Genomic DNA, 15,732 nt, shown 5'->3' with positions numbered 1-15,732 from the left:
GTCTGGTCAGTGCAGAGGAAAAGAATCAAGTGATATATCCATAGCCTGGAGCAGCCTATTTTTTCCCACTGGCTGTTGAGGGAGCCAAGACAATTAGCATAGACTGAAAATAGCAAATCTGTAGATGGATAATGTGATTTGTGATGAATCCATTGCCCATGAGGTTGGTGTTGGGACTCTATTGTATGAGGCCAGCTGGTGCGTCCCTCCACTGCAATGGGTTGATGCCAGCTGGCCCACAGTGTTGTGGTACAAAAGCCTGTCAAGACTACGGTATACATTTTTTTAAAGCTCTCTTTTCTCCTCGCACGCACATGCATTTTCATCCGTGTATTTCTCTCTGTCAGTGTAACGCAGAGTTAGCATCTTTTCAACGTTTTCTTTTCTGAATGTTCAGCACCACGCTGTCGTCTCGACAAACACTTATTTGATGTCAGAGTCCTGAAAGGCGAACCAGCTGAGCTGTCTTGCACTGTCAGTAAACATGACGTGACAGGAACCTGGTTTAAAGATGGATTAAAGGTAGGTGTCCTCTAGCTACTGTTTTCTTGAGTGTTATGGTTTGAGAAACCCGCAACAATTTATTATCATTTAGACAGTCATTCTATCACCCAATGACCCCTCCACGACACCTGAGAAGGGGAATCGGGGAAAACCAAGGAAACCCGAGGGTTGAAACATAAATAGATTTAATAGGATAAGACTAAGTAATTAACATTAATAACACTAAAGAACCAATATTGATCCTGATACCAATATAAAATATACCAGGATTATATTCAGCCCATTCTATCACAGGGAGTTGTGCGCTCCAGCAGGGAAGGCAAATGTGGGACACTGCGGGCACTGCGGCTTCAGGAGGAAGGGAAGGGAAGGGCTCAGGGCTCCGGCACCGGGGCAAGACGTTCTCTGGTCCACTGCCATCAAGGGAGAGAGAGAGAGTATTACGCAGCAAACCTTCCAGTTTATACTGAATGTGATGTTCATGGTATGAAATAATCCTGTTGGCAGCTTGGGTCAAGTGCCCAGGTCTCGCTCCTCCTCATCCTTGCATTGGCGAGCTCGAAAACACCGAGACCTTGAATCTCACATAGCCTAGCTGGCTATAAAGTAAATATTGTCACAAATTCAGACACTAGAGTCTTCTAAAAGTGCAGTTTCCCCAAGTATTAGAAGAGAAATTAAACCTATGTCACTCAAACCAGGACACTGGGTTAGCAATACTCTGCTCTCTGGCTCTACTTCTTATTCGGTGTCATGTCAAGGTGTCCTTCCCTCTGCCAGTCTTACTGCCGTCTGAGTATGGCCCAGGCAGGAGCCTTTTGATAATAAAATTCTTGATAGAAACCCAGCAAGATTTCTCCCCCTTCCTGCTACAAGGCATTGCCATTCTTGCTAACAACAGGAGGCTTTGTGTTTTCCATTCTTTTTCATGGGTGGAGATGGTGTGTGTCTCTTCCTTGCAATGCAATCCTTTTTCTTTTCCTTGATGAGTGAGAGAAATATGCAAAAAGTGAGGGAAAATCTTCAAAGAATCCTTCAGGCAGGCATAACACAAAGCGTACTCTTTCAAATTCGTGCATAAGGTCAAGCATAGACATCATATTCCATGTTCCAAAACAACACTGAAGAGTAATTCCAGCTGTGGCATCCAGATGAGACTGTAGGAGTTCTGAGGTGTCATACTCGAGCATGGCCTAAAGGTTTTGTCATTAAGAATAGAAAGAGAGAGCTTGGAGATTTTACTAAAATTTATCTTAATGGACTTTGAATCAAGTCTTTGTGGGGACTATGTTGATAATGTTTACATGCAACGTTACCAGATGAGTAACCACAGAATATTATAGTAATTAAACATGCATGTCATTCATCAGTCTTTTCAGTTAATTTCAAATTTTTGTCTGTCCAGTTTAATTTTGGATTGCCCTTTTTTTTTCTTTTTTTTTAAGAATGGGTCTCTGTGCTTTATGTCGTAGTTAACCAGCATGGATGGAGTCTATTTCGAAAAAGAAGGTCTAGTCCACAAACTAATTATTAACAAAGTGGAAGATATTCACGCTGGGAGATACAGGTTTGAAGGTGGAGATGTAAAAACGGAAGCTTCAATTTTTGTTGAAGGTGAGTCTATTCAAACTACCAATGCAGCGTGTTAGCCTTGATGGGCTTTAAATGTAATATGTTTTCTCAGAGATCTATAGTTGGTTATTGAGACAACTTTATTATAAAGAATTACCGTGTAAATGGGAGATAGTTTTTGTACAGGTTGGTGCATTTTGTATTGACAAGTTTAACTGGGGAGCCTTCCTGAAAAGCTTCTATTATTAACTCAAAGAATTTGGGGTGCACATAACGCTTTATCAGACAAGATTCTTCATTCTTGTGTTTAGTGTCTTGCCTATGAGAAATTTGCCCAGGGAAAAGGACAGTATGATACCACAAGTACTTTGTGATAACTATCCTGTACATGCATGTACGTGAAGCACTGAGCGTGCAACTAAAGGTGAAGGTCCAAACGTTGTGAGCTTCTAAGCATTGTTGGCAGCATCCTGAGGGAAGCCCGTCCCGCCAAGGTCAGCCTTATCCTCTTTGAGTTGCAGTTTTTAATGGCCTTGTATCATCTGCTTAGATCCTCCACAGGTTGACAAAGTTCTCCTCAAAAACTTATCGAGTGTGCCTACTGTGGCCAAGGCAGGGGAGAAAGTAAAGATCAAAATCCCTTTCGAGGGCCGGCTGCCAGTCAGAGCGACGTGGCTAAAGGACAGAATGGAGCTAATAGATGACACAAGGATTCGCGTTGATAAAACAGAGACCTTTACCATGCTGTCCATCGCCAGCAGTGAGAGAAAGGACTGTGGGGATTACAAAGTCAGGCTGAAGAATGACAGTGGGGTCCTGGAGATCGACTTAAAGCTTGTGGTAACAGGTAAGTGCCCCATAACATCCCCTGTGGCTTTCATTGTAAGGCTTAGGCAGGGAACCCATTAACACTGGTGACGATCTTATTGAGAGCTACTGGGTATTCCAAGATGAGCAAGACTATGTAATTTTCCACTAAATCAGGGTACAAGTAAAGATCGCTGACATGTTTATTGCCCTTTAGTACAAGGTGACACGAATCTAGTTTGGTTTTGCGTGGTCTCAGCAGCTGAGTTTTGAATGTTGGGTGACTACGGGAGATAGGGCTATGCGCAACAGCCAAATCTAAAATGGATTATCGAGACCAAATTCAGCCCTACCATAAAGGTCTGCGCTCTTTTGGAAGACCAGAAATGGTGTTCCTCCTTCTGAGCAAGCTGAATCGGTGCAGTCCTTATGAGAACAGTTAGCCCATGGGGCAAGGGCCTGGCTTCCACCTCTCTTCCTTATCAAAAGTTAGAAGAGTGGAAGTTTTGAAGAGGCGGTTCAAGTGCCCAGCCCTCATTCTGCAACGATGCATGTATTCCATCAGAAATGGAGTCTCCCAGCAAGAGACAGTGTCTGCGCCAAACCCAGGAGCACGTTTGGGTCTAGAGACACCTCACAGTCTCTCTGTGTTCGTCTTTTCAGACAAGCCACAGCCGCCTGCAGGACCCATCAAAATTGTGGAAAGCTCTGCAAACGACATCACCATTCAGTGGAATCCCCCAAAGGATGACGGGGGCAAACCAGTGCAAAGCTACATTATCGAGAGGCAGCAGGTAGGCAAGAGCGACTGGGTGACTTTGGGAGAAACCCCCAAGAGCTGCACTACCTTCACTACTAACAAAGTGGAACAAGACGTGAGCTACTACTTCAGGGTGAGAGCTGTGAATGCCGAGGGCACTAGTGACGCGCTGGAATCAGATGAAGTGAAGGCTGTCAGTAAAGGTAAGGAAGAAATTTTCCTGACAACTGTCTCGGAATTTCTTTAACAAAGATGACATCAAAGAATGCGTTTTGGATGATGCTACAGATCTGAACTTGAATCAAGGCTGTGAAGTCTTCACACAAATCTGGGAGATTGCAAATAGAGACTCGAAGTTTATTGTGGGCTTTGGTGATGTTGAGTGAGATGGTGTAACATGCTCAGTTATGCTCCGTTCTGAATTGGAAAGCGAGTTTCATGAGGGAAATGCAGTATGCAGCTAGATCAGAGAAAATTTTCCCCGGGGTGGCTACAAAGGTAACATGTGAGGCCTTTTCTTAACTCCCTAGGCAAAGGAGTGTCTCCGTATGTGCAGCATTTTTCAGTATGACCACTTCATTCTCCTGATTTCCAAACAACTAATTCTATTCTTTGTCCTTCAATTAATTTAAATATTTAATTTAATTTAAAGTTTTGCCATGAGCATGAATGTAGAGAGAAAGCAATGCTCTCTTCTGTTTCCAATTTTCTTCTTACTACATTCTCCTCATGATTATGAGAAGGCTTGGGTGTAAAGAAAATCCATTCCATTTCCAGTTTCTGTCATTAAAAGCAAGAATAATGCTGACTTTTCCCACCATGTAAGAATAACCTGCCTCAGTCTGTAGGCCAGCAGTGGAATTGTGAGTCGTGATGACGGGAGGTCAGCCATGGATACAAAATTCAGGAACAGAGGTCCATGCTGGATCCTGTTTGTGTGGGGAATAGGATACAGAGCTTCAGGCCTCAGTCAGGTTTCCAAAACGCATCCTTATGAATACCTTGGGGAAACTAGAAGAAGAAATGCCACAGAACACTTTCTTATCTTGCAATAAAAATACACCTGCTAATAATGACACATTAATCTCTTTCTAGCTTCACCTGGTGCCCCAGATCCCCCTGAGATTGTCAGTGCCAGCAGAGACACCATCACAATATCCTGGAAAATGCCTCGTAAAACTGGCAGTTCCCGAATTGTGGGATACATCGTTCAGAAACGCAAGAAGGGTACCACGACCTGGCTGCCAGTCAACAATGTGCCTATAGCGGGTAGGTAGCTTAAATCCCAGAACAGACTGGAGGAAAAGACAAAAGGGTCAGCTGGGTTCTGGAGGTAACACGCTGGTCTTTGTGGAGCTGCTGCCTTCTAACTCCTTGCTTTCTGCTTAGGATCTTATATCTCTTCACATCAGTGTTTTTCCTGTGAATTCTTGGGCTGCTGACTGTCCCCATCAAAACCATATTAGCCCTGGCTGAAGTTTTACCTTCTTTTCTTTCACAGCTCTAGCGTACATGTCTTTTCACAAGTAAGGTTACGCAGCTGTGCCATACCAAAGCCAGGTCTTGGATTTACCTACGGCTGAATGACTGGGAGGAGGATTATGACTATTTTTTTTTTCTAGATTGTGTGCAAACATACGGCTGGGGAAGAGTGCAGAGAAGCTCACTGCTGCATCCTGGGGCATAGCTCCTCTAGAGATAAAATAATGTCTTCAATTTCTGTAAATAAAGTCTTCACATGCAGAACTAGTGTCCTTAGTCCTCATGCTAGGAACTCAGCAGACAAGAATTTATAAATATGAGGAAGATAAAGAAAGCCAAGTGATGTGTATGAGCTCCAAAACATGTTTTGACTGTAGCTATCAATTATCTATCAGATGCAGGCTAGGACTTCTTATCAGGTATAGAAGAGTTTAGGATTAATCCTATGAGGAAAAGCACTGTTTATCCTTTCTCTAACTTTAATAACTCCCAAATACTGTTTGATTTGAAAGGAAATACAATGAACACGTCCCAGTGCGGTAGGGTAGGGAAAGGCAGGGGAATTGGCAACAGCTCCTGGGAATTATTCAGTGCACAGTTTTACATGGAGTAAATGTTGTTGTCTCACCCTTTCCTGCTTCGGGAAGAGCTTACCCGAGCCAGCCTCTTCCTTTTCTTTCTGCAGACAGGAAGCTGAAGATGACCAGTCTCAAGAAAGGTCTGCAGTATGAATTTCGCGTGGCAGCTGTCAATGCTGCTGGCATAGGAGATGCCAGTGAACCATCACAGCCTGCGTTTGCACGGGATTCCACGAGTAAGTGCGCTGCCCCCATCCTTCCGCCTTGGGAATACATAAAGCTGGCGGTGTAGACTGGCGATGTTAGTGGAGAGGCAACATTTTTAAACGCTTTGTAAAGTGTGTGAAGACAAAGATCAAACAATTGGGGGATGTTTCGTGGCTGAGAATCTGCTACCAGCATGAGAAAGGAACGGAAGGATTTCCTGTGCGATGTCTCAGTCAAGATGTGGCAGACTCCCTGTGTGGGAGTTACGTGGAGTGTGGAGAAGTTTTCAGGATGGGCTGCAAACCATTTCAGGAGCGGTGCAGATGGTACCGCACAGCTGGCAAGTGCAGGCATCTGGATCCAGCCTCGAAGAGCTGGGACAAGGGGGAGGCAAGATAGCAGGTTGGGTATCCAGTGCACTTCAAGAATGTTGGGGAATCTCAGGAAGTGACGGAATAGAGGGGACAGAAATCCTAGAAAAATAGTTTAAATAAAATTTCTCTTTTCAGAATCCCCAGGTCAAGTGCAGGACCTTAAAGTGAGCAGCAGTGACAGCACTAGTGTCACCTTGACATGGAAGAGACCTGAAGCAAAAGAAGGAAGTGACGTGAACGGCTACGAGGTGGAGATGCGGTCTTCTAACAACCTCAACTGGACCAAATGCAACGCTCTTCCCATAGAGGTGACCACTTACACAGTTAAAGGCCTCCTAGCCAAGGAGAGGTACTTCCTACGGGTGAGAGCCCTCAATGACAGTGGTCCAGGAGAAGCTGCAGAGGTTGAAGCTTTCATCGAAGCTGCTGCCCCTGTAGGTAGGTCAAAGTGGGCTGCGTTCAGAATGAGCAAAGTCATTCTAGAGGTAACAGGATGCAGACAAGGTCCGTAGGTCACTGTGATGGGCTTCTTTCAAGTCCCAGGCTGTAACAGAAGGACAAGTACTACACTGCTCCTTCCTCTACAGCGTGGTCCTATTTGGTGACCTCATCAGGAAATTCTGAAGGTTTAACTGATAATAAATCTGCAATACACAGTGCTCAACTCATGTTCAAAACTCATTACGATAAAAAAAACCCCAAAACTGTATTTTTTCCTGGGATTTACATTTTGCCCCACGTGCAGAGCTACACCACAGTCATGACAGACAGGAACCACACGCACCTTATGCATACCCATGTTCTTTGAAGGAAAAAAATAGTTTTCAGTCTATTTCTATACAGTGTTGTGGAATTAAGCATTTTATTTCATTCTCTTTAATTGCAATGGTTATATTGTTTTTTGTAAATTTTATTTTCCTTTTCAATTTTCTAGTTTAAAAGTTTTCGCCATTTTCACTTTTTCACCTTTTTTTTTACAATCTGTAGCTCTGATTTTTTTTTTCCTGCTGTTTGGGAATGTTGCAGAAATACAGAACTAAGAGATTTGTGAGGAATTTGTCTTCCTTAATTTGGGTTCTAAGTCAAAATGTCTACTTTTGGCCTATGCCTGGAGACTCCTTTTACAATCAGTCAGTGAACAGATGAGTATAGGTCATCTGGGAAGCAGTTTTTCCAGTTTAAACTGGAAACGCTAAATACAATTTAGCACTATTGTATTTGGCATTTTTAGAAAAATGCTAGATACAATCATGTATTATATTGATGAAAAGAAATAAAAAATATTTTAAATGCTAAAAAAATTTACTTTTAAGAAACTTAGGCCCGTTTCCTGAAGATATTCTGTACTCCCTATTGCACGAATATTGCGGAAGTGTCCGCTGCGATTTCCTTTTCCCCAGCTGTCGTTTTACACAAAAGATCATCCACGTGGTGGGGTAAAGCATGCCAAGGAGCCAGTTTCTCTGTGATTGAGACATCACGTGTATACAAACATTGTGAATGTATTTTTACATCGTTTCCCCTTGTTTAGTCGTAGTGATAAATAGATAGTAAGAAAATTTGAAAGGTGTAAACTCTGGTTCTGAACCGAGGAGCTTTTTTTCCACAGTACCACTCCGAGTTTATCAACAGCCCACAGAGCAGCTGTGGGAAAGGTGTTAGGGGTATCGAACACAGGCGGAAGAGTTTGTCAGCCAGTGACTCTGTAATGATGTACAACTTTTTATTGTAATCACTGTCTTTTCCAGTTCCTCCCAGGTTCCTAATAGATGACACCGTGAAAAGCTTCCTAGTTATAAAAGCAAGAAGTACCATCCGAGTGAATATTCCCTTTGAAGTAAGTATTCCACTGTGTTTGTGAGAATTCCCCATCTGTTTTTCTGTCGTAGTCAATAGCAGACATGAAAACTGAGCTAATATTTTCTTGGCGTGGAATTTTGTTTACCGGGCACTGGGCAGATCCTTTAGCCTGCCTGTGCTGTGTACGCTTTCTGCACGAGGGAAACATGAACAAGAATTCAGCCGTCGCTCTTGGCATTAGTGTTTTATGAGATTGTGGTCATCCGTTAACCTCTGCAAACAAGGCACAATGCTGTCCATCCACCCATATCAGCACTGGCATCATCTGGTACACATCCGTCAGAGTTTAAAAATCAGCTGGTTTCCCCCTAACCCTTTTGGAAGGCCTTGGGGTAGCGTTTCTAGCAACATCCTCTATGTGTTTGTCTCACTAAGCAGCAGGACTTAAACCGTATGACGTGAGAAATAGACACGTGCTGACAGGAATCCTGTGGGCTTTGATGTAAGCTTGGAACACCCCGGGTAAAGCCTGGGATACCAACAAGAGGTTGAGGAAGGCAGAGTGTGTGTATTTGCTGGCCTTTCCTTTCTCCTAATCTCTTGGAGAACAGAGACCAAAGATGGCACAATGGAAATAAAGACTTTGAGGATGTTTTTTCTTTCCAAAACCAGCGGATCTTTTTAAAAGTAGAAAATATTAACTACTGAACTCATCTGTTGTTCTTGATCTAGCACGCCTTGTTTGACATAGTTAACCTGGACACCTCGCTACAATAACATTCTTAAGAGACACAGAGGAAGAGGAAAGTTACAAAGAAACTTTAAAGCAGCCCTTTATCCAGGGCTCTTAGATCCCTCTTGGATCCATGTTTCTAAATATTACTTTACTGTGTCATATAGGTATACGTTTGGGACAAGATAATGAAACTAAAGATGTAAAGACGCAATCTGGAGGCAAAACTAGGGGACTGTCACTCGTGTTGTTCTTTACAGGCATCTCCAGATCCAGTGGTGACCTGGTTAAAGGATGGGCTTCCTCTTCCAGACCAGGCTGCAGTACACACCAAAGATGGTACCACCCAGCTGCTGATTGGAGCTGCTGAGTACACTGACACCGGCACCTACACCATTGAGCTCCAGAACGGGTTAGGGAAAAGAGAAACATTCAGCTTCCAAATTCAAGTTACAGGTAACTCACTCGCCACCATAAATACGTACAGATTTGCTGCAAAAAGGCGGTAGGCAACGACCTGAGTTCAGCACGGTGAGCTCTGGTGCAGTTAAGCCATGCAGGCACAGGGAGAACTAGAGTACAACGTCCCATGAGGCTCAGCCTGGCCACTTTGTGATATCACTTGGCTGTGTCTGCAGGACAGAGAAATCTACCGATTAAACTTACACCCGGCTTCCGGAGTGACTCTGCTTAAAAAGGCACGGTCCCACAGATGGAGGGTGCAGACCAGAGGAGAGTAGTTCATGCTCTTTGTAACAGTCAGCAGCAGGCTGTAGGACATTTAGTCATACCTACAACAACTCCATATGCTGTCTTCCTAAGAGGTGAAAAAGTTTAGCAGTACCAGCCCGCATCTCATCCCTACGAGAAGGGAAGGAGGCCCAGCGACGCAGATGTTCAGTTAACGCCAAATCAGTTTGTGTGTCTGGAGAAGGAATCAAATTTTGCCCCTTCTAATGACCAGGATGTTTACTCAGCCCCCAGCCACAGAATGGCCTTAAATTTTTTAGGGTTCTGTACTGTGCCACTTTCTCTACGTCTTTGATATTCCTTGCCTTCATCTGACAGACATCCCGCAACCGCCTGGACCTATTCAATTGCAAGAGAATGTTCCAAATACAGTAACAGTGACCTGGATGCCGTCAGCATCTGAGAAATGGGAAAGTAATCTCTACTACACAGTCCTGAAACGCGAATCACAGAAGGGCTTGTGGCATGTGGTGGGTGACCTCATCTACACCAACAAGTTCACATTCACCAAACTGATCCCAGGCCGGGACTACTACTTTAGGGTTGTGGCTAAAAATAGCTTGGGAGCCAGTGGTCCGTCTGAAACTGTGCAGCCTTGGAGAATTCGAAAACCAAAGGGTAAAACAGCTTTTATAAATATTTTTCTGTATGTTGTCATGCTTTGTTTCTTCTATTGTTTTTAACACACCATCTTGAAATGGGTCTCTCCTCCTGTGAACATTTAGTTACCCAGAAGAAGAATGCATAGAGATACCCTAAGAAATTCCAGTTTGGCAGGGAAGGCTTGTCCTTTCCGCATGGACATTGTGCGGATAGATCCTTTATTTCCAGTCATGGTACCATATAGTTCATTACAAAATTAATGCCCAGGAAAATCTAAGGCTTAAGCTTTGCAGAAACCAAAGTTTCTGACTTCAAAGTTAAATTCTGCCCAGTTTGAGAAGAAACTCAGATTACAGTCCGTAGGTGCATGGGATCTCTGGCAATTTGCAGTGCAGAATGCCAGACATTCTGCACAACCGAGTGTCCTGGGTGAAACCCGGTCCTTTAAACCCTGCCTTCTGTTGCTGTGGAGCAGTATCCGAGTGCGCGTTTCTATGTTGCTTGTTTTTTTTTTTTTTTTACAGTTGAATGTCAAGTCAAACCACAGATATACAAAGGAGTGAATCAAAACCAGCCCCCGAGATTCCTCGTCCCATTGAAGCCTCATGTGGTGACCACTGGGAGCGAGTGCCATATGAGCTGTGCGGTTGGAGGCCACCCACCTCCGAAGGTCACATGGTACAAGGACAATAGAGACCTCTCCAGTGATCCTTCCTATTTTTGCACAAACGACTTTGGCGTCTGCTCCCTGGTTGTCCTAGGTGTCACAAAACATGATGAAGGAGAATATATGGTAGAAGCCACTAATGAAGTGGGCCGTGCATTCACCAAAGCCTTCCTCACTATTAAAGGTAACTCTTTAACGCTTCTCTTCCTTCATTGTGTGACATCAAGATATGTCACTGCTGTCAAGATGCCTTATAAGTGGTAGCCATACAGCTCTATTTACTGACAAGAGCAATCTCCCATAAGGCAGTGTATATTTGGACTGCTTTAATGAATTTTGAATTTACCTGCTAGTTATAAAGTATGAAACAGAAATAGGAATGACAAGGCAGATGTGAGAAAAACACTTGATTTCTACACGAGACAAAGATTTTGGTTGACCTTGAGCAAATCTTTTGGAAAGAAATACCCCATCTTCATTTAATAAGATAACATCTAGGTTAGATTTTTCTGCAGTGCAGGAGCTGCAGAATAGAAGATTCTGCAAGATGTGCAAGGTTAGGTGAAGCGGTGAGGAAAAAACTGGTGTTAAGTGGCCAAAGACAATGAGAAGGGAGGAAAGAGAGAAACGTGGTATATGAGTTAAATGGGATCCCTGGGGATCCTGGTGTGAACAGAGAATCAACGTATTTGACTGAGGATAGACGCATGGTGGGTATACTTATGGATAAATATCACTGGCAATTTTACTCCATTCATTATGAGATATCATAGAATCACAGAATACCGGGTTGGAAGGGACCTCAAGGATCATCTGATCCAACCTCTCTTGGCAAAAGCACAGTCTAGACAAGATGGCCCAGCTCCCTGTCCAGCTGAATCTTAAGAACGTCCAATGTTGGGGAATCCGCCGCTTCCCTGGGGAGATTGTTACAACATCTGATTGTTCTCACTGTGAAAAGGTTTCCTGTTGTGTCCAATCGGAATCTCCCTGGGAGTAACTTGTACCCGTTACCCCTCATCTTTTCCATGTGGAAAGCCCATATCCTTTACTCTGAGTCAGATATTTTCCTTTTAATGCCATTCAGAATACCTTGCTGGGATTATATGAATGGAGAAATGGGTCAGTTAAATCCCTGGAATCCTTTTCTAATTGGTCTTTTTGGCCCCATGACTTTTCAGGTCCCCCTTCCCAGTGTACCTTGCAGACTGCCTCCCTCATTGCAATATTGAGCTGCTTCTCTCTTTCTCTTGTTTTCAGACTCCACCCTGTAGCGTGACCTTCCTGAGAACATCTCTGCTCTGCTGTGCAAATGAGAAGGTTTTCACTGAGAACTGGCTCTGTACGAAGGCTATGTATTTATTTCCAGATGCGCATTATAGCCTGAGTGTTTCATTTTTCAGATCCAGTAGTTGCATTTGGAACATGATGCTGCATTGTAGTCAAAACGGGGAAAAAATGCTTTAAGAGAATTGTGTCTTTTCATAATGAACACGGCTTTCCATTAGACCTTTAAAACACAGATGAGAAGCTTCAGGAACACAGAAGATGAGAGGAAAAATAATTGGCCAAAATGAAACGTTCCATGGAGACGCAGGCATGAGAGATCAATCTGCCACACCACTCACCTGCTGTGGGCTGCAACAAGGCTATTTCTTAACACCAGAGATGTATGAAGCTGGCCTTTTAGCGTGTGGCTTTCTAATCCGAAGCAATCATTTTAGTTTCCGTATAATTCTCAGCAGGTTTCCTAATTCTGGTAGAAGCAGTTCTGCATGTATTCCACTACCAGTAGCAGCTAAGTATATTATTTCCCTTAACCTCTACGTTGAAAAGAGTATCTGCCTGCTAGTTTTATCTGGGCAAGAGATAAATTCTTCAAGTAGGCTAACACGGGGTAGTGCTACTCCCAGCGAACATGCATTGATGGGAATGAAAATGGAGATCTAGAACCAGTTGTGTTAGTGTGAGCTGTACTTAAAAAACCTGCTATGGCACGTGCTGCAAAAAAAGGATATATCAGTCCTAAACTACCACATTAGTATCCCCTTTGAAACATAACTGCCCCTGCCTCGTGACATTGCTAGAGTGTTTTTGCCTGATGCAAAAAGAGGTTAAAAGTCTTTCATGTTTGACCAGAAATACGAGGTACCACCGGAGATCCTCTGCCACGGCTGGGGGATTCCACCGCTGAGCGGAGAAGGAGACTGGAAAGCAAAAATGTTATGGTGACTGTCCGAACGTAGAGCATTGTAGCCTTAGCACCAAAGGTACTTTGATGACAGCATCTAGAAGACAGGAGAGCATAGATCAGAGACTCAAAGCCACTGGATCCTCAGGCAGCCAGTCAAACATTTATGTGGGGCTGAAATGTTCTTTTTGATTATATTTTGTACAATGTTGTACAGACCTAGCAACAGTAGATGATGAAATTAAACCATGGTTCAGTAAAATCTACCATGAGTAAGTGTTTATTTTGGAGAAAGAAGCCCAGCCAGTTCCTGAATGCCAGTCCACGTCCGGTGCAGTTTTCATACGTAATGGCTGTATAAGTTCACTCTTCATCCTGAATTGCGTATGTAGGTTCCTGTTTAATCTTGGAAGAACAGAAGAACAACAGATGTAAGGCTTTTATGGGTCTATTTCTCGCTAATATCTGAACGTGCTGATGGAGTGGCAGCATAGTGCAGTCTCTAATCATGCAATTTAGGTTCAAAAAAAGTATAATAATGTGCGTGGCAGCATAAGCTGGTCACTTACTGATCAGGATGTACCCATGGCAAGCGATCTCACACCTCCTTCCTTGAAGCTATTGATACCAGTTGCTACTGGGAACGTTCACGTTGCATGCTTATCACAGAATCATGGAATTTTCAGAGTTGGAAGGGACCTCTAGAGATCATCCAGTCCAACTCCCCTGCGAAAGCAGGATTGCCTAGAGCACATTACCCGCATCCAGGTGGGTCTTGAAAGTCTCCAGAGAAGGGGACTTATCTTAGGCAAAGGTCATTTTATTTATACCATGATAACCTTCACCACATGCAAGAGAAATACAGGGCTACTCCCCTCTAAGTGTCTTCCACCAGGGGCACAGCTGTCTTGTTCTTTGCTTTCCCACCACGTGTGAGCACCTCTGGTTAGTGCTCCCAGCCTATGGGCTGCCCAAATCTTGTTACAGAAACCATCTCCCAGAAGAATGGGTCTTCCAGGAGTGCCGACATGGACCTGCCTGGCTCCGGTCTTGCAGCACGTACCATCCTACAAAAATAGGTAGAGCAGCGCCGGTGCCCCTGTGCTCTTTGCCATGCTGAGGCCGCTTGTCCCTGACACACTGACATCTCGAGCAGTTTTGGTAGCCAGGTCAGTTGGGTCCCTTGATGTGCTACTTGTCCATCCTTTGAAAGAGCGTGGGGACTGGGCATAGACAGCGAGTGTCCACTGAGCCATCTGCCACCGTTTGGTGGGTGAAATGGGTGTATGTGCTGAGCCAGAAGCATGGGACCATGGTTGAGAAAGCAAATGCCCATTCCCACTGATGAATGACTCCTTCATGCTCAGCCAGGACCTGCAGGGCTACAGCTGCAGGAGGGTCCATTGGGATTTAGATGTGTCTTGTGAGCTGGCCTGTTCCTCCATGCAAAGAGGGAAAATCAATTCCTGCAAGGAGTGGGACATGCTGCTCCCTTCCCTTGGAGGAGGACCATTGCAGTTTCTGCTTCCCTACTGGCAATGACCTGACTATCTTCCCTGGAAGCTGCGTGTTTATGGATCCAGCAGACTTGAATTGGGTTCTTACCTGGAGATGCACTTGCTGCCATTTGTATTCTGAATGTGCTAAGAGGAAAGAGATGCTGAGTGACAAGGCTGAGTGACAAACACCAAGTCTTCACTGGCTTTGGATTGACTTACGCTGGTGAGGTACTGTTGGAGTGCGTGGTAGTTTCTGCATAGCGAATGTGCAGCTGTTACTTCTGCTATTTTCTTCTGGACTGATAAGCGTAAGGGCCAAGATTGTTGGAAGGGCCTCAACATTTGAGGCTGAAGTGGTGTCTGGAAGGACCTGGTGCACCAGGAGCAGGGGACTCTTGCTGAGAGTCGCAGACTTATCCCTGTGCACAGACGTCAGCATCAATTCAAGCTAGTCCTCTGCTGTTAGTCTCTTAAATATTTTATATTGCAGCCTCACGTGCTTAAAGCGCTGGTACTTAACATCTGGGGAGCAGGACTGAGCCAGACACGTCAAGCAGGGCTGCAGGACCGAGAGCCTGACTATTAGCGGCAGCAATTCAGCAAGGAAGAGGCTGGGTGCGCAGGTGGGACTCGGGATGGCCCGGCAGCGTGAGAAGCAGGTGAGTGTTTCGGAGTCGGCAGCGTTGCTTGTTTATCCTGAGCACTTTGGTTGCAGCAAAGTGGTGCTACCCCTCCCGGGAATCACCCTCACAAGCGGAAGAGCGGCTGCTGCTGCAGGGGGAGGCCAAAGGGACAGAGCGTGGCCCGGAGAGACCTGCGGCAGGGGGGGGAGAGAGCTGCCAGTCACGCTTTCCTGGTCTGAAAGTGAGCAGCATCCCCATAGTCGCAGATGGGAAAGCAGGCTACAAAAGCCCTGGGATCTTCAGAGGTGTCCTGAGCTCTATTTCCCTCATTTCTTGCAGCAAAAATCTCATCTAGGTGGTCCCAGACCAGCTCTCTGGGTGCTGTCAGCGGCAGCAATCTCCCGGTCACTGGCACAGCCGAGAGGGAGGAATCGTGCTGCTCGGGCAGAGCTGATAAACCCCTCTGGCATCCCTGGTGCTGCTCGTTTGCCACTGGCTTGGCAAGAAGGTCTCATGCCATGCTCCCTGTGGGCTGGCCAACCGCTCCCGGCACCCTGGTAGTGGCTGAACTCGTACTCCAGC

General features: G+C 44.8%; 1 protein-coding gene across 1 annotated transcript in view; it reads left to right on the top strand.

The window, feature by feature from the left end:
• Nucleotides 1–13,294, top strand: part of IGFN1 (immunoglobulin like and fibronectin type III domain containing 1) — a 41,025-nt gene extending 27,731 nt beyond the window's left edge. The window contains exons 14-25 of the mRNA XM_063356549.1: nt 398–522; nt 1,977–2,118; nt 2,627–2,923; nt 3,547–3,846; nt 4,739–4,912; nt 5,811–5,939; nt 6,420–6,722; nt 8,033–8,121; nt 9,078–9,273; nt 9,886–10,185; nt 10,695–11,021; nt 12,098–13,294. Of these exons, the coding sequence (XP_063212619.1) occupies nt 398–522; nt 1,977–2,118; nt 2,627–2,923; nt 3,547–3,846; nt 4,739–4,912; nt 5,811–5,939; nt 6,420–6,722; nt 8,033–8,121; nt 9,078–9,273; nt 9,886–10,185; nt 10,695–11,021; nt 12,098–12,111 (2,396 nt within the window). The 3' untranslated portion in view covers nt 12,112–13,294. The remainder of the gene's footprint in view (nt 1–397; nt 523–1,976; nt 2,119–2,626; nt 2,924–3,546; nt 3,847–4,738; nt 4,913–5,810; nt 5,940–6,419; nt 6,723–8,032; nt 8,122–9,077; nt 9,274–9,885; nt 10,186–10,694; nt 11,022–12,097) is intronic.
• Nucleotides 13,295–15,732: the final 2,438 nt, after the last annotated feature.

This window comes from Chroicocephalus ridibundus, chromosome 20 (genome assembly GCF_963924245.1).
Source record: "Chroicocephalus ridibundus chromosome 20, bChrRid1.1, whole genome shotgun sequence".
Classification (NCBI taxonomy): domain Eukaryota; kingdom Metazoa; phylum Chordata; class Aves; order Charadriiformes; family Laridae; genus Chroicocephalus; species Chroicocephalus ridibundus.
This window is presented reverse-complemented; position numbering and strand designations above follow the sequence as displayed.